Below are 21,134 nucleotides of genomic sequence, written 5' to 3'. Positions count from 1 at the left end.
TACAGCGGAGAGCGCCGTCTCTCTCTCTTTCCCTTCCATTCAACGACGCCAAGCGAAACCGAAAAACATCCACGCGCTCCGCCCTCCCTCTCCCCCGGCGCCCCTCCGCCCTCCGGCCCGGCCGCAAACCCTAACCCTAGATGGGCGCCGTCACCTCGACGGTCGCGGCCCGCTTCGCCTTCTTCCCGCCGAACCCGCCGTCGTACGGGGTGGAGCTACCGCCGCCGCCCCCTGCCGCCGCCGCGGCGCCGGCGGCGGGGGCGGCGGCAGCGGAGGGGGAGGAGGTGAAGGAGAAGGGAGGCGGAGGCGGAGGCGGAGGCGGCAGCAGGGTGGTGGAGCTCACCGGCGTGCCGCGGAGGGGCAACGTGGAGGCGCGGCGGCTGCGGACCAAGCGGGGCACGGAGGTGGTCGCGATGCACGTGCGCCAGGCGGGCGCCAAGCTCACGCTGCTCTACTCCCACGGCAACGCCGCCGACCTCGGCCAGATGTACGAGCTCTTCGTCGAGCTCAGCTCGCACCTCAACGTCAACCTCATGGGGTACGCCACTCGCCCGCCGCTCCGGCGCTCTCCCCCTGATTCCGATTGGGCTTGGTCTGGCCAGATTGGGACGCGATGCTTCCGCCCATGCGATTATGTGCTGTTGGGACGGTGGATTCCGTTGTTGCCCTGGATCTTCCTGATCGTGCGTCTCTGGATCGGAGCTACAATCTCGTCTCAAGTTAGGAATGAGGCTCGTATGCATAATGTTGGAACTCGGCGGATCAGTAGGGTTGCTGCCTCCTAGCTTAACTAACTGATGCAAGCTTACAATTGCCTCGAAGCATTCATCAACTGAGTATGAACTGTGCTAATGCTGGGATAGGGCTCTATCTTGTTGGATTTGCTTTCTGTAGTTTTAGTAGAAGTTCCTATTTTTTCCGCACGAGCCTCATCTGATTTCCGGGGAAGAGTTGATCACTGGCATATCTGCTTGAGGCGAGTGCTTGAAACCTATGGAATTTATTCAATCTTAGATAGCACAGTGATCTTGATTTTTAGTATCTTATTGTCATAGCCTCATAGGTTATTTCGCGATTCACTGGACTCTGCGTAGTGGCTGGGAGCCTGGTTTTGTTTGTTTGCTTACTTTTGGGGTTTTCTTTCCGCATAATTTTGTTGATTTGTTTGATGTTATAAATTGTACCTGTGTTTTCCTGGTTTACTTAGAATGGTTCGCCAGTGGAGTGCGGTGCAAACAAAGTAATTTTTTTACAATGCTGATATGACGTGCATATAGTAGTATGAAATTAATTCATACATGCATGCAGTTTTCTGTCTGGTAGTGCTTGCAAAGTTCCAATGGTGAAATTGCTAGTCAAAAGTACCATTTGAGGAATAGTTTTGCAAATCTTCAGCCATGCGCTATCTGAGGACATGTTCAAGCAGTTGAATTACTTATTGATAACTGGTAACTCTCCATAAGTGGAAAGTAGGAGACACAAATCTTAGTATTTTTGTTCTTTAAGTAGAAATGGCACATCTTTCTGGTTGGACCATTCCACGCTTTATGTTGAGCATACTTTGTTAAAGATTCTGGCTTTTAGCCCATTTGTTTTATTCTTCTGTTTTGGTGAAATAGCTCAGGTTGAGGAACCATTGTTTTTAAATTTTTATTCAACTCTACTTTAGGTCCATGTTTTAGGGGAGGAAAACAAACAAGTAAAGCAATCTTTGTCTAATGTGCCTGATGATTGGTGTCTGGTGGTTGATTGCCGATGTGAACCATTGATTGATTCCGTGAATCTAGCAGCTGTAGCTAATATAAAACTCTGTGGTTAGGAGGAATCGTCTGTTGCCTTGTCCTCCTTTTCTTTAATTCAAGCTTTTTGTTGCTTTATTATCTGGTTTATTAATACAATCAACATTTTGTTTCATCTTTTTGTTACTGTTGTCTTTTGAACCTACTTGTGTCCTCTCTATGCCCATAATTTTTGCAACAGAACATCATGTTGTGTGGTTACTTAAACTAGATGCTTGTGCTGACTGAGTAATATAAGTTCAACATCAGGACTGTTGCTGACATGGTCCGTAGGGCTTTTGTTGCTAGCCTGGGACACTAATAAGGGCCTTCGCTAAGTGCAATTCAGCAAACTGAAATGTCTTTGCATGAACTTATTTAGATGCTATCTGCTGTGAGGTTTAATTTTTCATGAAATGAAGTTTTTTTTTGAAGATTAGCTATGATTCTGAAAGAAGCATCTTAAACAAAAATGAACATGACCTTTATAAAGTTTTATTTTATCATCCCAGATCTAAGTAGAATTATTTTATATTGATTAATGACAGCATTAAAGGATCGGCATTTCTTACAGGGAAATGTGTTCATGCATAGCTTCTTAAGTGTCATACCATTAATGGTTGGATAACACTAGGCTATGCAGAATTGAAGTGATTCTATGTTGCCAATTTTACGTAGTTAAGTGTCATTCTTTGTTATTGGCGCCTTATGTTTTGGAAACCACGGGATGAACTTCTTTTCGAGCCTATTTGGATGAAATATTAATACCTCACCTATTGTTTGTTTGCAGCTATGACTATTCTGGTTATGGGCAATCCTCTGGGAAGGTACACACCTTTATGGTTCTAACTTGATCTTGATGTGCATGATGTTAATCCTTTATGTTCTTCCTAATACTGCAGCCTAGTGAGCAGAACACTTATGCTGATATAGAAGCTGTATACAGATGCCTCATAGAAACCTATGGAGCTTCTGAGGATAATATCATTCTTTATGGCCAATCGGTGGGCAGTGGTCCTACTTTGGATTTAGCATCCCGATTAACTCGTTTGAGAGCAGTTGTCCTGCATAGCCCGATTTTGTCTGGCTTAAGAGTGATGTATCCTGTAAAACATACATACTGGTTTGACATATACAAGGTAACTAATTTAGACTTGTTTTGAATCTTATTTATCACTTAATCAATCTAAATTTAATTTGTATTTGCAGAATATCGACAAAATTCCATTAGTCAGGTGTCCTGTGCTAGTGATACATGTGAGTATTCTTCAGTCTTACTCTTACAGCAATTCCTTGTCATATAGAGTTGGACTGTACTTTCAAGGACATACATGTTTTTACTCTTTCTTGATTTTTTTAACGCATGCATATGATTATGGCGATTAGGCTTCTCAGAAAAGAGTGACAATCAAGTGCCATCATTAGAAATATCTAGTGGTTAATTTATTGGCAAGCTGTGGACTATGCAGTATTTGAATGATATAGGTCCAGGGGCTTCTAGTAAGAATTCTATCCAAACAGGCCCCACTTGTTTATTTTGGAACCTAAATTTCTGGTCTTGGTGTTAGGTGATCTTTTTTTAAGACCTATTTTAAAAAACTTGCATCAGAACTTGTTACATACTTACATTTACTAGCTTCTGAAAACACTTCATTAATATGTATTTGTTGACACCAAAATTTATAGGATAATACATTATCCTCTACTTAAATAACCCCATAACTGTCCCTCCGCAAGCAAAGATCTGTTCATAAAGATCCAACCGAGCCTTTATAAGAGGAATAGAATTGTTACACTGTGACCCCTCATGGTTATTTTTGTTAATGAATTGCAACCCATAAATGTATGCTTGCTTGCCACTGTCCTCATGCAATGAAATATAGGACTATCAATGCTACTTCTTGGCTCAAAGACTTAATAATGCAGATAAAAAGTTTCTAGGTTTGGTGAGCTAAAAAGATAGTGTCCTGTACCTGGGACAATTATCGTTGTAGGTAGCAGGCTAAAATTTCCAGTGCGCAGCCTGTTCATTGTATTATGGCTGTAAACATGGAAACCTAGGCCTTTATTATGACTATTAATGGTTTGTTATTTCAGTAGTCATCTATTGAAGTAGTTTTGCTAGAATTTCCTTATGATGTACAACCTGTTCATTCCAGTCAAGATGTAGGAAAACTATGCACATGCTCGGTGGTTTTAATACAATATCTTGTCTCAGGGTACAGCGGATGAGGTTGTTGACTGTTCCCACGGGAGGGCTCTGTGGGAACTTGCTAAGGTGAAGTACGAGCCGCTATGGATCAAAGGCGGAAACCACTGTAACCTTGAACTGTACCCGGAGTACATCAAGCACCTGAAGAAATTTGTGGGGGCCATCGAGAAATCACCGCCCCCGCCTCCGATCGACGAGTCTACGGAGGCCTCGGGCCCGTCGGACCGTGCCCCGACGGAGCCCGAATGCGCAGCGGATGATTCGAGGAAAAGCATAGACTGCCGGGACAAGGCGAGGCCGAGCGTAGATCAGAGACACAGCACGGATCGGCGGGAGAAGGCAAGGGGCAGCACGGATCGGCGGGACAAGGGCAGGAAGAGCGTGGACCACCCCGAGAAGCCCCGGGTCAGTGTCGACCAGCCTGATCGGCCGAGGAAAAGCATCGACCGGTACGCCTCACCTTGCAAGCATTCCAAAATATCCTTTGCATAGCATGCTGTACAAACCTATGTCGCACGAAATACATTTCCTTTGTTTCTTGACTGTTGTGATGAACTGGTGTTTGTGTGTGTGTAAAACAGGTTTGGGGGCATGATGAAGTCGGTGAGGCTGTGCAATATCGATTGTTTCAAGGTGACAGCAACTTCCGGGAGCTGATGGGAGGAGGTAGGGAGGGGAGGGGGGCGGATAGCGACAGAGAGGAAAAAAAGGGTAGTCTTGGGAGCGTCTGTATGTATTTTCCCGTCGTGTAACTTATTCAATTGGGTGATTGGTTTGGGCTGTAGCGGGAGGTGTGCGTGCGCCTGTGTTTTTTGCATACAATGGGGGCTTGTATTGTTTCCGTTGGATTGTTCTTTCTTTTCTTTAAGGTGAAATAATAATTTGTTGATAAGTGAGGCGTCCACTGCCAAGTGATGTGACGACCCTGGTTGTCAGGTCCCAAAAATCCCATATGTTTTCCACTCGCTGGTTGGTTCTTGCGGAGGATCCTGGTAAGGCTGGTCTTTTGCAGGCCGTGGGCTTTGTCGACGCTTCTTGCCCGGCGGCCACCGCCACCAGGTGTGGGCGCGGCGACCGACGGCGAGGACGTGGGGCCCGGGAGGGAGGAAACCGGACGGACTTTTGGATCGCCGCGCGCGCCCTCGTGTCCCCCCAGCGCGTTGGTTGAACCAAGGGCGAACACGCACGCACGCGCACTCCCTCCCGGGCAAGGCACGTTCGAGTTGCGGCGGTCCCGCCCGCGCCTCACGATTCCCGCTCGGGGTTGGGGGCGGGCGCGGCGTGCGAGTGCGCGAGCGCCAGCCGCCGCCCGGGCTGCCGGACTGTTCGTGTAGTCCGTGTAGGACGTCGGGCGCGGTGCCCGCCGGCCGGCCGGCCGGCGCCAGCCGACTCACCGCCTGGCCCGCCCGCTGCCTCCTCCCCGGGTCGTCGGTGGCCGCGCCGCTGTGGCGCGGCGGGCACGTGCCGTTGCTGTGCTGCTGGACGACTCTGTGCTCCCGTGGACTGCACGCACGGCGTCTTCCTAACCTCTGTCTTCTATCCGGGTAGGTAGCAAACATTATGCACCTAGAAATATCAAAACGATCTATAATTTGAAATGGAATGGCGTACAAACTATCGGTTCTGCAAGTAGTTAAGCAAGTAGAGTACGACTAGGCATTAACGCACCGTCGCACCCAAGTGCTGCAGCAGCAGCATGTACTCGACTACTCGTGGAAGTGGAACTCCTAGCACGTACCTCTGTCGTCCCCTGTTCCCTCCTGCGGCCAGTTGAAGGCCGTCCGTCCCGGACCATCTGTCCGTCGTTATCAAGGACAAAACCATGCTCCCCTGTTGCCAATTAATCGATCAAAGGAAGATCTTTGATTGTGTACACAATCACATCATGCTACTGTCAGTGCTATCGTACGTGTTACGGGTACAAGTGATTGGCAACACGAGGCGAACGTGCACGTGCTGCTGCGGGCCTCCGGCGCCGCCTATGCACGGCCGGGGAAGACCACTGGGCGCACTTGCACGGCCAGGAAGAGGCACGGCACCACGTCGCCCATCTCGCGCTCGCGGTCGCGGCGTGCTCGTGCTTCCGGAATCATGCCGCCATGATTGGCGCGGGCAGCCACGCCCGCGTGTCCCTCTCCCGGCCGAACACCACCACCGCGTCCTCGCGCCGACCGCCCTCCCCTCGCCTCGCGCAGTCGAACTCGAACCCACGGGTTCCCTTTCAGAACCCGGCGACGGCGGCGCTCACAGCTGAAAGTGCACGCGAGCTGCGCTGGCCCCCCACGGCATCAGGATCTTCGTCCTCGGGGCTCTTTTACAACTCTGAACCCGGCCATCGGAAGACGCAGCTTGCCAAATGACAAGCGACAAGGGACAGACTTACCATCGGGCCAATGACCAACTGGCGAGCAAAGGGTTTAAAATTACAGGCGCACACCATGATGCATGGAGGAACCCGAAGCTTTGACCAATGGCGTCCGTGCTCAGTCCCCCCTTTTTAAAGCCGTCTCCGCATGCCTCTCCGCTCCTGATCGACCTCCCTCTCGCTCGCTCGCTTCCGTTGTTCAGAGCTCAGATTCGTGCAGCTAGCTAGCCAGTGTCATCAGTCATATTCAGAGGAAGAGGTTGGTACGTAGTTACAGTTACAGTTAGGGTAGTTATGCGGCGGTTGGGCTGCGCCGGCCTGATGATGCTCCTGCTCGTCGGCGTCCTGCTGGCCGCGGTCGGCCCCGCCGTCGTCGTCGCCACCGCACGCGGAGGTAAACGCCGGCCTCCATACTCATTTCAGGGTGCTTTGCCAGTTCAGACAGCTTTGTTTTTGCGTGTGATCTGAATGAAGATCGATCAAATGATTCTTGGTACCTGCTACCGTTGTGGCGTTGTGTCTGATCACTGATGCAACTTTTTTTTCAGAGATGCTAACGGCGGTGAGCCGCGAAGACGAAGGGAGAGGACGTGCCGGAGCCGTGAACGCCTTAGGAAATGCGCCGGAGCCGGCGGCGAGCGGTGGGGAAGATGTGATCGGGAGGAGGAACGGTGAGGCGGCGGTGGTGAGGAGCCACCGCCGCTTCAGGACCAGGAGGATCCCTGTCTCCTCGACGTCGCAGGTTCATTTCGGCGGCCGAATGCCCTTCACCGCCGACTACCACTCTGTCCACAGGCACCCGCCCACGCACAACTAGAACAACCAGCTCGCAATGTGCCTTTCTTTCAGTACTAAGCCAAGCCCGTCTCTGAATGTTTCTACTAAATAGGATCTTCTTCAGTTCTTTTCTTTTTTCTGTAGCTTTTATTTAGGTTTGGATCTTCAGTAGTGATATATACATACTGCCTGTGCAACTCTTCTTTTCCTTTTGCTTAGGTTTAGAATTTAGATCCTTATTGGTAACGATATATACTAGCAGTATGCAAGCAGCTGTACGTTGGGGCCATTTTGTCTGAAAACATGCAGTCTGACTGACCAGTGTTCTCTTCGGCTCTCCTCTTTTGTATGTGTGTACTGAGTACTGACTTGTGGGTTCTGACGTGAGCCCATCACCGACTGGAATACTGGAAGCAGTCGAGGTATAGTTCACTATTTAACAGGGAAAAGAACTGTAACAAAAGTGGCAAATACACCCTCTCGGGGCATAATAATAACTAGAAATTCTTTATTGGCCGTCCATGCTACTGACAACCTTTCATAATGACCTCACATAAGCCCAGTCAGATCTCCCTGTCAAAGGCCTGGATAAACATTAAGGTTGTGTTTAGATCCCTAAAATAGTGGTAAAAAAAATGACACTGTAGCACACTGTAGCACTTTTCGTTTGTTTGTGGTAATTATTGTCGTACCACGACCTAACTATGCTCAAAAGATTCGTCTCGTCGTGTACATCAAAACTATGCAATTAATTTTTTTTATTTATCTACATTTAATGCTTCATGCATGAGGCAAAAGATTTGATATGATAGGTAAAGAGTGAAGTTTGGAGAGAGAAATTTTGGAACTAAGCACAACAATGGATGGGAGCCTTGGTATCTATTATATTATTAAAGGAGTGTTAAAAGAAGTCACCACGTTCGCCGAGAGGGTCTAGAAATTCCCACATTAATCTAAAAAATAGAAGAATTTGCACCGTTGGATTTTATGAAGATCTAACGGTTCAAAATAACTCAAAAGTTCATATCAAATACGATTAATAAATAGCTAATTTCGGATTTAAAAAATTAAGGAAAATTAAGACATGGCAAAGAGTCCATGCTGAATACTATTAGTACATAGTTTAATTTGGAATTAAAAAAATAAGGAAATTAGGGCTTAATCAAAGAGTCCATGTTGAATACAAAGAGTCCATGTTGAATACAAAGAGTCCATACCAAATACGATTAGTAAATATAGCTTAATTTGGAATTAAAAAAATAAGGAAATTAGGACTTGACCAAAGAGTCTGTGTTGAATACTCAAGAGTTCATATCAAATACGATTAATAAATAGCTAATTTCAGATTTAAAAAATTAAGGAAAATTAAGACATGGCAAAGAGTTCATGCTGAATACTATTAGTAAATAGTTTAATTCGGAATTAAAAAAATAAGGAAATTAGGGCTTAATCAAAGAGTCCATGTTGAATACAATTACTAAATAGGAAAATTCTGAATTATCAAATTAAAAAATAGCATTACCACTAGATAAAAATTAAAAAATTTAAAAAAAAGACATGACAAAGAGTCCATACCAAATACGATTAGGAAATATAGCTTAATTTGGAATTAAAAAAATAAAGAAATTAGGACTTAACCAAAGAGTCCATGTTGAATACAATTACTAAATAAGCAAATTCGGAATTATAAAATTAAAAAAATTAGCATTGGCACACGACAAAAAAATTATTATTATCCAAATAGCTAAATTAAAAATTAAAAGTATAAAAAAATTTGGCATCAAATATGATTAATAAATAGATAAATGCGAGAACTAGAATAAAAAAATTATTGTTGATATGTGATGACTGTCCAACTGTTGTCAGTTGACTAATTTTTTAGTATGTCATATTGTTAGTACCTGTTAAAAGTTTTGCAAACGGATTATGCGTTCTGGACGATTGAAGAAGAGGGGGGCATGGGTAATACGTGAGCTTGATGGAAAAACATATGTTTTAGAATTAATCTGGACTGTTAATACCTCTTTGCAAAGATATAATGTTGACTTGAATTCCTAGCAACTACTGGTAGCTAGCAGCACGGTGGTCGCAGGCAACAGGCTGGCAGAGGGAGCCTCCGACGCGATGTGCCCCCGGTGTCGTGGCACTGCCCCGACGTGAAGGGATGTCGAAGATGGATGGACGGACGATTTCGTGATGATGATGGAGTAAAGAAACGCGATGAGATGTCAAATACGATTAATAAATAGCTAATTTCGAATTTAAAAAAAAAACATGACAAAGAGTCCATACCAAATACGATTAGTAAATATAGCTTAATTTGGAATTAAAAAATAAGGAAATTAGGACTTAACCAAAGAGTCCATGTTGAATACAATTACTAAATAAGCAAATTCGGAATTAAAAAATTAAAAAAATTAGCATTGGCACACGACAAAAAATTATTATTAGCCAAATAGCTAAATTAAAAATTAAAAGTATAAAAAAATTGGCATCAAATATGATTAATAAATAGATAAATGCAAGAACTAGAATAAAAAAAATTATTGTTGATATGTGTAGTGATTATGAATCATATTAAGAAGAAAAATAGCTAAATAAATAGTATCAAATGCAATAATAAAAATCCAAGTTTGAGTTTCATGGCAAATAAAGTTAATAAATAGATGTATGGGAAAAATCAGAGAGTTAGTCATGTGAGGAATCAAATAGCATAGATAATTATTAACATTATTATCCCCATCTAATCTTCTATAAGTACACACTAGGCATGGAACACAAATGTGATCGATACCTCTAAAGAAGTATAGAGAAAGAGAAGATAAAAAGATAAAGAAGCACCAAGATTGAATGGGTAAGGAAAGTAGAAAAAGGAGAATAGAAAAAGAAGGCAGGAAAAATGAGAAAATGAGGGCAAAAGAAAAGGACAAAAGTGAATTTATTAGTTTAGTCTATAAATAATATCATTAGAATGAGAAAAATATTAAATTATAGCCATGTCCTGTTGGACATTTGACATCTTTCATATATTCATGAAAAAATAGAAGAAGCGGTTCTACCGAACGGTTTTCAAAACAGCTCTATATCCATAAAAAAGTTGCTACATCAAAGAAGCCACAACTGAAATTATTTTAGCCACAGATACAGGCCTGAAGCCCTGCTAATCTATCTCAAAGTCGATTGCCTACAGTACAAAATCAAATGATTCAAACAAATGTACGTTGTCGATGCTCCTCTTCGCTCAGAAAAAAAAACTCCGAGGCACAATACTAAACAGGAAACTTCTCCATTAGATGCATCGGATGCGATACACACTAATCGATTTCAAATATACTGAGGAACAAAATAGAAGACAGAGAAATCAATAAAAATTGCTAGAGAAAATGAAAAATAAAGAAAAGAGTTAGAAACAACAACAAAGATATATATGGAACTATCTATCACCGAGATGACAAAACTCTAAAGTAGACTAATATATGCAGTCATATGGGCTAAAAACAAATAAATTGTGCAGTAACCAAAGTGGGAAAAATAATAATAGGTTCGGTTAAATAAAAAATTTAAAACATATATGCATTAACATAGCACACATATATATAAGTTTTGCATAATATTTATTTACCAAAGCCAGCAGGAGGCCTCAACTTATTTTTTAACATAACTTTTTTTTGTCTAATCCATGATCATTTTTATTTCGCTCCGATGATGAGTCAGGTCTAGATCTGCTAGATGCTACTTAAGTGCTCTAACAACTACACTAGATATATTTTCGCTAAATATTAATCAAAATATTGCAAGATACAAATCGAACTCCAACTTCTAAGTTACAGATTGTTGGCAAACATAACTATCAAATACATATAAATGTATTTCATAATTATAAAAAAAAATATATGAATATAATTATGTACAATTTGCTCCGTATTCAAGGTGATCCAAAATTGAATTCAATCCTCAAATTTAGATTTTGCAAGTTTAAGTACTAAAATATGCAACTATAATATGGAATAAAGCAACATAAAAAGTGATGATTGATATGAACTCCTATGCATAGAAAGCTGCAAGTAGTATAATATTCAACAAGTGCGAATGAGAGGTAAATAAATTACAAAATACATCTCTTCTGTCAATGTAAATATTTTTAAAGAATTAAATAAAAAACTAGCTACCCGCGCTATTAGCGCGGGCCACCTTGCTAGTTGCTACCAATTTGGACGGTTTGAAAAGTGACAGGTAGTATTCTCGAAAAAAAAAGTGACAGGTAGTGGGGGTATCCTTCGACGCTGTGCTCGTGGTGGCTGCGGAACCCATGTCTTCCCTCCACCTGTTGTCTCCTACCTCAAGAGGCCGGCGCAGGATCTACCGGGTGGAATCAGCAGCAACGTTTTCGCAAGCATACCCTTCCTCTTTCCTTGTATCGTGTCCCAGGCCAATTAGGCGCAGGATCTACCTAGAATGATTGATTTTGATCGGCTATAACGTGATGCGTCTTGGATTGAGATATTTATCCAAAAATAAAATTAAAAATTAAAACCCTAGAAAAAAAGACATTCTAAGCCACCATTTTTCACTATCCTTCACGTCCGCCACATTATACTTGTTGATCGATTGCTAACAAAACCCATCTGAACTAGCAATCAACGCTACTATGAACTTAATTGTCACACCCTGAAATTTTTGAATTTCAGGATGTGATTAAAATTAAAAATAAAACAACAATTTTCTCAAAATTTTAAAATTTTCTCAACATTTAATTTTCTTCACAGAGAATTTAGTGTAAAAGAAAATAAATATTGGTTGTTTTTCAAATTAAATGATGTTGTTCTTCTGGTGATGCATTCATGTCACATGCATAGTGTTGTTGAGTGTAACAACCTTTCAAAACGTGTTCTATCATCAAAAATTCTTCCCGGGAATTTTCCGGATTTTTCTGGATTCTTTTCTCATTTTCCCTAGAGCAAACTCTAATTTTTAGAGGCTCTTCCAAATCTTCTCATGAGCTCCAAATATTTTATTTGAGCTCGTTAGGTCCCAATATATTTCTAGGATTTTTCCTAGAATTTTCGGGCCATTTGGAATATTTTTCGGACTTTAAATATGAATTCTAGATTTTTCTAGAATTATTTTAATTTCGAAAATAATTAATTCCGAAATTTTAAATGGGCTAAGTCTATCAAAAGTGCATAAATCCCTAATGGACCTCAAGGGCCCATTCATGTGTTCCCTAATGGGCTAAAGGCACGTAAAGCCCATTAGCATGGGAGGGAGGTTTAGTACCACATTGCTAGTTGATGTGGGATGGCGAGACTTTTCTCTCTATATATTAAACCAACCTCTCATGGCAATTCCACACAAAAATATAGACTACCCGTAGGGAGGCTCCTTGTTTGGGAATCCCTAAAATAATCTTTTCCCCAGAATCCCACCATCCTCCGCATCCGTGCATCTCCGGTGAAATCCGACGCCACCCCAGTTCTCAGCTCGTTGTCCTCTTCGTCGTGGTGTCTTCCTTCTCGTGAGTCGTCGCCATTTCGCCGTCGACCCCGTGCCTTCTTCCTCGACTCCGACGATTTCCTTCTTCTCCGGTGAGCAACTTCCTCCGTCTTTTCTTCCCTCTCTCTCTCGCTCTGCTCCGCTCGGTCTTGTTCGCCGTCGCCGCCATCCGCCATGCGCCGCCGCGAGCTCCGCTCCGCCCGCTCTAGCTCTGCGCCGCCGCTAGCCCACCCCAATCCACTCCCGCCGTCCGATTTAGATCCAGCGGCCCAGATCTAATATGACCCGAGTCAACTAAACCAAATACCGTTCAACCGTGGTCATTTTTGCAAATAAACCCCTCCGTTTTTCCAAAATCAACCCTCCGTGCATCGCAGTTCAAAACTATTTCTGTTTTAGTCCAAATCTTTACGGAAAACACCCTGAGCTTTTCCAAAATAGAACCCGCCATCCTTAGTGCGTTGTTTTGCAAGCTAGCCCCTGTATCTTAGGTTAAATCTCGTTTTAGTCCCTAGTTTCTTTAGAGCTAGCCCCTGAAAGTTTAAATCTATTGCAAACAAGTCCCTAGAATCTTGTTTTAGCCATATCTTCTTCGTTTTAGCTCCATTTTTTATCGATTCTTGCGCTCACGTGATCCTTGCAACGTGTGCGATAGCTTTGTGACCTTGTTATCCTCTGTGAGCACAGTTTTCTGTGTCTTGCAAATCTTTCCGCTAGCTCTTAACTCTTTAGTTAATCGCGACTAGATCTCTGAAGCACCGTATATTCTGAAGAATCGCCGTTTTAGTTCCGTTTTCTGCGTTTCTTGCGCTCTCGTAACCATAGCAACGAGCCCTATCCTTTAGTGCGTTCTTTCAAAGCTTTTATCTTGTTTGGTGTATTGTTCTTAGTTGTATCTTTTTGTTTGCTTTGTATGGTTGCTCGTTGATTGCTCCGAGTAGAAGTATCGATGTTCGAAGTTTGAAGGTCAAGTTTTCCATGCAAGCAAAAGCTGAAGAGCAGTAAGAGTAGCTTTTCGTTGGAGAAAGGCAAGTGACCCTAACCATACTTCTATCTATGCTTTATTTACAAGAGTATATTGATGATTTAATTGGAACATGGAGAACCACCCAAGAAAACAGTACAACCACAATACTAATGGGCTCTGGTCTTGGCTAAGTAATTAGATGAACTATATGTTGTGTTGGGGTTGTTCCGCTTGGTGGTTATGAGTTTGTGTTGTGGAGCGGGTGAAGGAAGCTGCGTCTTCTGAGGGACCGCACGGCAGGGACCAACATATACATATAGGAATTCTTTGTAAAGGCCTCGTAGCGTCCCTATGCAATCACACCTCGGAAGTGTGGTATTGTGCCTGATCAGCACATATGCGTGGTTGGGTTCAAAGTTCTTCGGAACTTTTACGCGAATTGTGGTGAAAGTGTACAACCTCTGCAGAGTTAAAACTAACCGGTTAGCCGTGCTCACGGTCAAGAGCGGCTTGGACCCTCACATGATTAATAAACTTAAAGATGGATATAAATCACATTCTGGTTATTTCTTGTGGCCTTGCTGAGTACCAACCATAAGTGTACTCACCCTTGCTTACTGCTGCTCAGAAGAAGAAGGTGTGAGAAGTATTTTGAAGATGATGCTGAGTTCTAGGCGTACGCAACCCCCAGTCGATTGCCTGTGAAGTTTGGAGTCTCCGTTTCCAGGATAAGCTGTAAACTCTGATAGTCTTTTAATTGTTTTAGTTTTTCTTTTTTGTGATACTGTACTGATTATTCACTTATGATGTCTCTATATGTATGAAACTTGATCCTGGCATACATATAGTTATGCATTCGGTTTTGTCCTTAAAACCGGGTGTGACAGAAGTGGTATCAGAGCTGTATCGACTGTAGGACGTAAGCCTAGATAGCAATGGCCGTGTTCTAAGGTTTCTTTTGATATCAAATCTATTCCTACTTGTTCTTTGACCCCCTCCATTGAATATTCTCTCTCCTTAACTATTATCTTCCCTTAATCAGCATTGATAACTCACCTTCCTCACCCGACTCTCTTTTTATTTGCATGTCATTATTTTGCAAATGTTAGATCTTCAATCCTTGTCTATTTATTTTCCTGTATCAATTCTTGATTTTGATCATACCTCCATCTTGATGTATGATTTTCCAATTTCATCCAGCTCACCTATTTTTGATGTGCTGGTGAAAGGGGCTCCTTGAATTTTTTTACTTACCTTTTTGGATCTATCTTTCCTTTACTTTATTCACAATGTGCTTAGTGCCTCTCCTTTCTTTCCAAATAAATACCGCTCTGGAATCATCCTTTAATTTCTGATTCCAAAGTACCTCTTCTGATTCAAAAATACTTAGATGAACCGCGCCATGTATACTAATGCCTGTCCAAGTCATCTGAGATCCAAGTCATCTTAAGAATAGAGCTGCTAGTTCATCATAAGGAGTCGAGTTGAATTGGAAATAATACCACCTGCTCACCTTCCTGCTCATGTTGGATGGAAAATTCAAAGCACTACCAAAGAATCAAGCTTGAGCCACATGGTGACACTATCACTACTACTGCAATCACGATGGTGAAGCCAACGCTGGACAAGTTGAAGGAGGCACGTGTCATCCATGATGAAGCTGGAAGATATAATCAAGTTTAGGAGTACCCCTTCTAACTCTATTAACAACGTTTAGCATCGTTTTGACTATATTGACTGGTGGAATTCAGTGTTTGCATGATGATGTTGTCTTTATGACCTTGTCTGTTTCGTTTCTTTGTAATGATTGTCGGTGTATTGTGGGTCTTCTACCTACAATAACATCGGTTGCCTAGATGGGTTCTTATGTACCTCCCACCTCCTTGTTATCTTCTATCTTTCTACCTAATCATTTAAAGGATGTCAAGAAAGAAGTTCATGGCAACACTAGTCTACAATGATCAACAAATGAAAGAAACTGAAGACAAGAATGCTCTCTTTCCCTTTTTGTTACCCCCATGTCTTTCCCCCCTCTACCTTGATTTATTTAAGTTGCGACCACCAAGAGTTGGTGAAAAGGATGATGATGATCAACCCAAGAACCGAAGCTCCAATAGCCATACACTCGGTCAGACATCATCAGTTGATCCCCTTGCCAAGACGGATGATCAGGATATCTCTGCCAAATGAGAATGTCGTCAGTCTCCAATTCTCATGCCACCACGAGTCGCCAAGATACTAAACCAAGAAAATCATGTTTCTACAACGCAGTGGCTGCCTGAGGATGTATGAAAAGATCTGAACTATATGGTTGGCTTATCTTCGTCACTTTACTTGAATGTTATGAGATGTGTTTGTGGACTTGAGAAGTGATACCATATACTCAAGCCAGAAAGAAGCAATCAAGCTCTATTCAAATCACTTTATCAAGGTGCGAAGGAACCTCTTCGACAGATGGGTCAACGAAGTCGAGAAAAGAATGGGTAGTTACAAATGGAGTTAGACTGAGTATCCATAAAGTGATTTGTGAGTTACCATGAATCCAGGATTATGTTTGAGGAGACATTGTAAGGATGAAAGACCAGGAAGACAGTTAATGTGTGTTGGATGCTACCCACCTAAACCTTTGTCTCTTGCTAGCTTTGTGAATCTCGGGACGAGATTCCTTTTAAGGGGGGTAGTTCTGTCACACCCTGAAATTTTTGAATTTCAGGATGTGATTAAAATTAAAAATAAAACAACAATTTTCTCAAAATTTTAAAATTTTCTCAACATTTAATTTTCTTCACAGAGAATTTAGTGTAAAAGAAAATAAATATTGGTTGTTTTTCAAATTAAATGATGTTGTTCTTCTGGTGATGCATTCATGTCACATGCATAGTGTTGTTGAGTGTAACAACCTTTCAAAACGTGTTCTATCATCAAAAATTCTTCCCGGGAATTTTCCGGATTTTTCTGGATTCTTTTCCCATTTTCCCTAGAGCAAACTCTAATTTTTAGAGGCTCTTCCAAATCTTCTCATGAGCTCCAAATATTTTATTTGAGCTCGTTAGGTCCCAATATATTTCTAGGATTTTTCCTAGAATTTTCGGGCCATTTGGAATATTTTTCGGACTTTAAATATGAATTCTAGATTTTTCTAGAATTATTTTAATTTCGAAAATAATTAATTCCGAAATTTTAAATGGGCTAAGTCTATCAAAAGTGCATAAATCCCTAATGGACCTCAAGGGCCCATTCATGTGTTCCCTAATGGGCTAAAGGCACGTAAAGCCCATTAGCATGGGAGGGAGGTTTAGTACCACATTGCTAGTTGATGTGGGATGGCGAGACTTTTCTCTCTATATATTAAACCAACCTCTCATGGCAATTCCACACAAAAATATAGACTACCCGTAGGGAGGCTCCTTGTTTGGGAATCCCTAAAATAATCTTTTCCCCAGAATCCCACCATCCTCCGCATCCGTGCATCTCCGGTGAAATCCGACGCCACCCCAGTTCTCAGCTCGTTGTCCTCTTCGTCGTGGTGTCTTCCTTCTCGTGAGTCGTCGCCATTTCGCCGTCGACCCCGTGCCTTCTTCCTCGACTCCGACGATTTCCTTCTTCTCCGGTGAGCAACTTCCTCCGTCTTTTCTTCCCTCTCTCTCTCGCTCTGCTCCGCTCGGTCTTGTTCGCCGTCGCCGCCATCCGCCATGCGCCGCCGCGAGCTCCGCTCCGCCCGCTCTAGCTCTGCGCCGCCGCTAGCCCACCCCAATCCACTCCCGCCGTCCGATTTAGATCCAGCGGCCCAGATCTAATATGACCCGAGTCAACTAAACCAAATACCGTTCAACCGTGGTCATTTTTGCAAATAAACCCCTCCGTTTTTCCAAAATCAACCCTCCGTGCATCGCAGTTCAAAACTATTTCTGTTTTAGTCCAAATCTTTACGGAAAACACCCTGAGCTTTTCCAAAATAGAACCCGCCATCCTTAGTGCGTTGTTTTGCAAGCTAGCCCCTGTATCTTAGGTTAAATCTCGTTTTAGTCCCTAGTTTCTTTAGAGCTAGCCCCTGAAAGTTTAAATCTATTGCAAACAAGTCCCTAGAATCTTGTTTTAGCCATATCTTCTTCGTTTTAGCTCCATTTTTTATCGATTCTTGCGCTCACGTGATCCTTGCAACGTGTGCGATAGCTTTGTGACCTTGTTATCCTCTGTGAGCACAGTTTTCTGTGTCTTGCAAATCTTTCCGCTAGCTCTTAACTCTTTAGTTAATCGCGACTAGATCTCTGAAGCACCGTATATTCTGAAGAATCGCCGTTTTAGTTCCGTTTTCTGCGTTTCTTGCGCTCTCGTAACCATAGCAACGAGCCCTATCCTTTAGTGCGTTCTTTCAAAGCTTTTATCTTGTTTGGTGTATTGTTCTTAGTTGTATCTTTTTGTTTGCTTTGTATGGTTGCTCGTTGATTGCTCCGAGTAGAAGTATCGATGTTCGAAGTTTGAAGGTCAAGTTTTCCATGCAAGCAAAAGCTGAAGAGCAGTAAGAGTAGCTTTTCGTTGGAGAAAGGCAAGTGACCCTAACCATACTTCTATCTATGCTTTATTTACAAGAGTATATTGATGATTTAATTGGAACATGGAGAACCACCCAAGAAAACAGTACAACCACAATACTAATGGGCTCTGGTCTTGGCTAAGTAATTAGATGAACTATATGTTGTGTTGGGGTTGTTCCGCTTAGTGGTTATGAGTTTGTGTTGTGGAGCGGGTGAAGGAAGCTGCGTCTTCTGAGGGACCGCACGGCAGGGACCAACACATACATATAGGAATTCTTTGTAAAGGCCTCGTAGCGTCCCTATGCAATCACACCTCGGAAGTGTGGTATTGTGCCTGATCAGCACATATGCGTGGTTGGGTTCAAAGTTCTTCGGAACTTTTACGCGAATTGTGGTGAAAGTGTACAACCTCTGCAGAGTTAAAACTAACCGGTTAGCCGTGCTCACGGTCAAGAGCGGCTTGGACCCTCACATGATTAATAAACTTAAAGATGGATATAAATCACATTCTGGTTATTTCTTGTGGCCTTGCTGAGTACCAACCATAAGTGTACTCACCCTTGCTTACTGCTGCTCAGAAGAAGAAGATGTGAGAAGTATTTTGAAGATGATGCTGAGTTCTAGGCGTACGCAACCCCCAGTCGATTGCCTGTGAAGTTTGGAGTCTCCGTTTCCAGGATAAGCTGTAAACTCTGATAGTCTTTTAATTGTTTTAGTTTTTCTTTTTTGTGATACTGTACTGATTATTCACTTATGATGTCTCTATATGTATGAAATTTGATCCTGGCATACATATAGTTATGCATTCGGTTTTGTCCTTAAAACCGGGTGTGACATTAATCCTTCAAACATACGATAAAATCAACATAATTGTCCAACACTCTCTCTTCAAATAGATACATGCTCACTCTACTAATCCGGACTGGACTCACGTGTCAGTGACTCTACTTCTCGCACTTTTCCTAACCCAAAAGGAGCGAAAAAAAATTGGTTGAACTTGCCAGTCTTCTTTGCAAAATGCTAACATTTGAGGTGCTCGAGGTGAAGAATGCCACATTCGCCAGTGGTTCCCCCACTCAAATGAGCCGGCAGCTTATCACCACCACCTCAGGCTCAGGATTGCCCGGCTCCACCGCGCCCGAATTCCCCACCTCCCACCGCCCCATGGCCGCCGCCGCCCTCCTCCTCCGCACCCACCACCACCCCTGCAAGCCGCCGCCGCCCGCGGCGCGCGCGCCCGCCCTCTGCCGCGCCGCGGCGGGGACGTCGGCCGGGCCGGCGTCGGCCGCGGCGCTGCGGTCGCTGGCCCCGCCCACGCGGCCGGAGCTGCTGTCCCTCGACCTGCCCCGCTACGACCCGTCGCGCGCCCGCCCCGTGGACCTCGCCGTGGTGGGCGGCGGGCCCGCGGGCCTCGCCGTGGCGCAGCGCGTGGCGGAGGCCGGCCTGTCGGTGTGCGCCGTCGACCCGTCCCCGGCGCTCGTGTGGCCCAACAACTACGGCGTGTGGGTGGACGAGTTCGAGGCCATGGGCCTCTCCCACTGCCTCGACACCGTCTGGCCGTCGGCCTCCGTCTTCATCGACGACGGCCGCGCCAAGTCGCTCGACCGCCCCTACGCCCGCGTCGCGCGCCGCGAGCTCAAGTCCGCCATGATGGACCGCTGCGTCGCCAACGGCGTCCTCTTCCACCAGGCCAAGGTCGCCAAGGCCGTCCACTACGACGCCTCCTCCATCCTCATCTGCGACGACGGCGTCTCCATCCCGGCCACCATCGTGCTCGACGCCACGGGGTTCTCGCGCTGCCTCGTGCAGTACGACAAGCCCTACAACCCCGGGTACCAGGTCGCCTACGGCATCCTCGCCGAGGTGGACGGCCACCCGTTCGACATCGACAAGATGCTCTTCATGGACTGGCGCGACTCGCACCTCGCCGAGGGCTCGGAGATCAAGGAGCGCAACCGCCGCATCCCCACGTTCCTCTACGCCATGCCCTTCTCGCCCACGAGGATCTTCCTCGAGGAGACGTCGCTCGTCGCGCGCCCGGGCCTCGCCATGGACGACATCCAGGAGCGCATGGCGGCGCGGCTCAGGCACCTGCGGATACGCGTCCGGAGCGTCGAGGAGGACGAGCGCTGCGTCATCCCCATGGGCGGGCCGCTGCCCGTGCTGCCGCAGAGGGTGGTCGGCATCGGCGGCACGGCCGGGATGGTGCACCCGTCCACGGGGTACATGGTGGCGCGCACGCTGGCGACCGCGCCCATCGTGGCGGACGCCATCGTGCGGTTCCTCGACACCGGCGACGGCACGGCCGGCCTCGCCGGGGACGCGCTCTCCGCCGAGGTGTGGAAGCAGCTGTGGCCGGCCAACAGGCGGCGGCAGAGGGAGTTCTTCTGCTTCGGCATGGACGTCCTGCTCAAGCTGGACCTCGAGGGAACGCGGCGCTTCTTCGACGCCTTCTTCAACCTCGAGCCGCACTACTGGCACGGCTTCCTGTCGTCCAGGCTGTTCCTGCCGGAGCTCTTGATGTTCGGGCTAGCGCTGTTCGGGAACGCCTCCAACACGTCGAGGCTGGAGATCATGGCCAAGGGCACCTTGCCTCTGGGCAAGATGATTGGCAACTTGATACAGGACAGAGATGGGTGAGGGTATGTATGCCTGCATTTCTCACCTGAAGATCTCCATTGGATCTCTGATTTTGGCATTGCTGATGCTCAGTGTATTTGAGATTTGCAAAGAAAGATTCACGAAACACCAGTCTAGGAGCTTCTGTCAGATATAGGAATTGCTGCTGCAACGTTATTTTAATATTGGTGAGCACAATTTACAGTCACAATTCGATGACGAGAGCTGTATAGTTGCAAACTGAGGGATGTTACGACAATCCACGTATCAGATATCATGGTCTTCAAATAGAAGACCGATTTCCCACAAAATATGAAACTGATAGTTGTGTTAGGAACCATGTTCTTCATATTTCAAGAACAGGAGGTAAGAATTAGAACGAACTGAG

The 21,134-nt window shown here is 44.7% G+C and overlaps 2 protein-coding genes across 2 annotated transcripts; both read left to right on the top strand.

Annotated features, from left to right (window-relative positions):
- Positions 1-4,882, top strand: LOC120654926 (alpha/beta hydrolase domain-containing protein 17C-like). Its single transcript, XM_039932605.1, has 6 exons — positions 1-538; positions 2,569-2,605; positions 2,681-2,917; positions 2,988-3,035; positions 3,997-4,439; positions 4,572-4,882. Exons 1-6 carry the CDS (start codon positions 141-143, stop codon positions 4,645-4,647), a joined length of 1,239 nt encoding a protein of 412 aa, XP_039788539.1. The 5' UTR covers positions 1-140; the 3' UTR covers positions 4,648-4,882.
- Positions 4,883-19,203: 14,321 nt separating this feature from the next.
- LOC120654925 (lycopene beta cyclase, chloroplastic-like) lies at positions 19,204-21,079 on the top strand. Its single transcript, XM_039932604.1, has one exon. It carries the CDS (start codon positions 19,208-19,210, stop codon positions 20,765-20,767), a length of 1,560 nt encoding a protein of 519 aa, XP_039788538.1. The 5' UTR covers positions 19,204-19,207; the 3' UTR covers positions 20,768-21,079.
- The last annotated feature ends 55 nt before the right edge of the window (positions 21,080-21,134 follow it).

This window comes from Panicum virgatum, chromosome 1N, assembly GCF_016808335.1.
Source record: "Panicum virgatum strain AP13 chromosome 1N, P.virgatum_v5, whole genome shotgun sequence".
In the NCBI taxonomy this organism is placed as follows: domain Eukaryota; kingdom Viridiplantae; phylum Streptophyta; class Magnoliopsida; order Poales; family Poaceae; genus Panicum; species Panicum virgatum.
The sequence above is the reverse complement of the archived record's forward strand: the minus strand, read 5'-3'. Positions and strand labels throughout refer to the sequence as shown.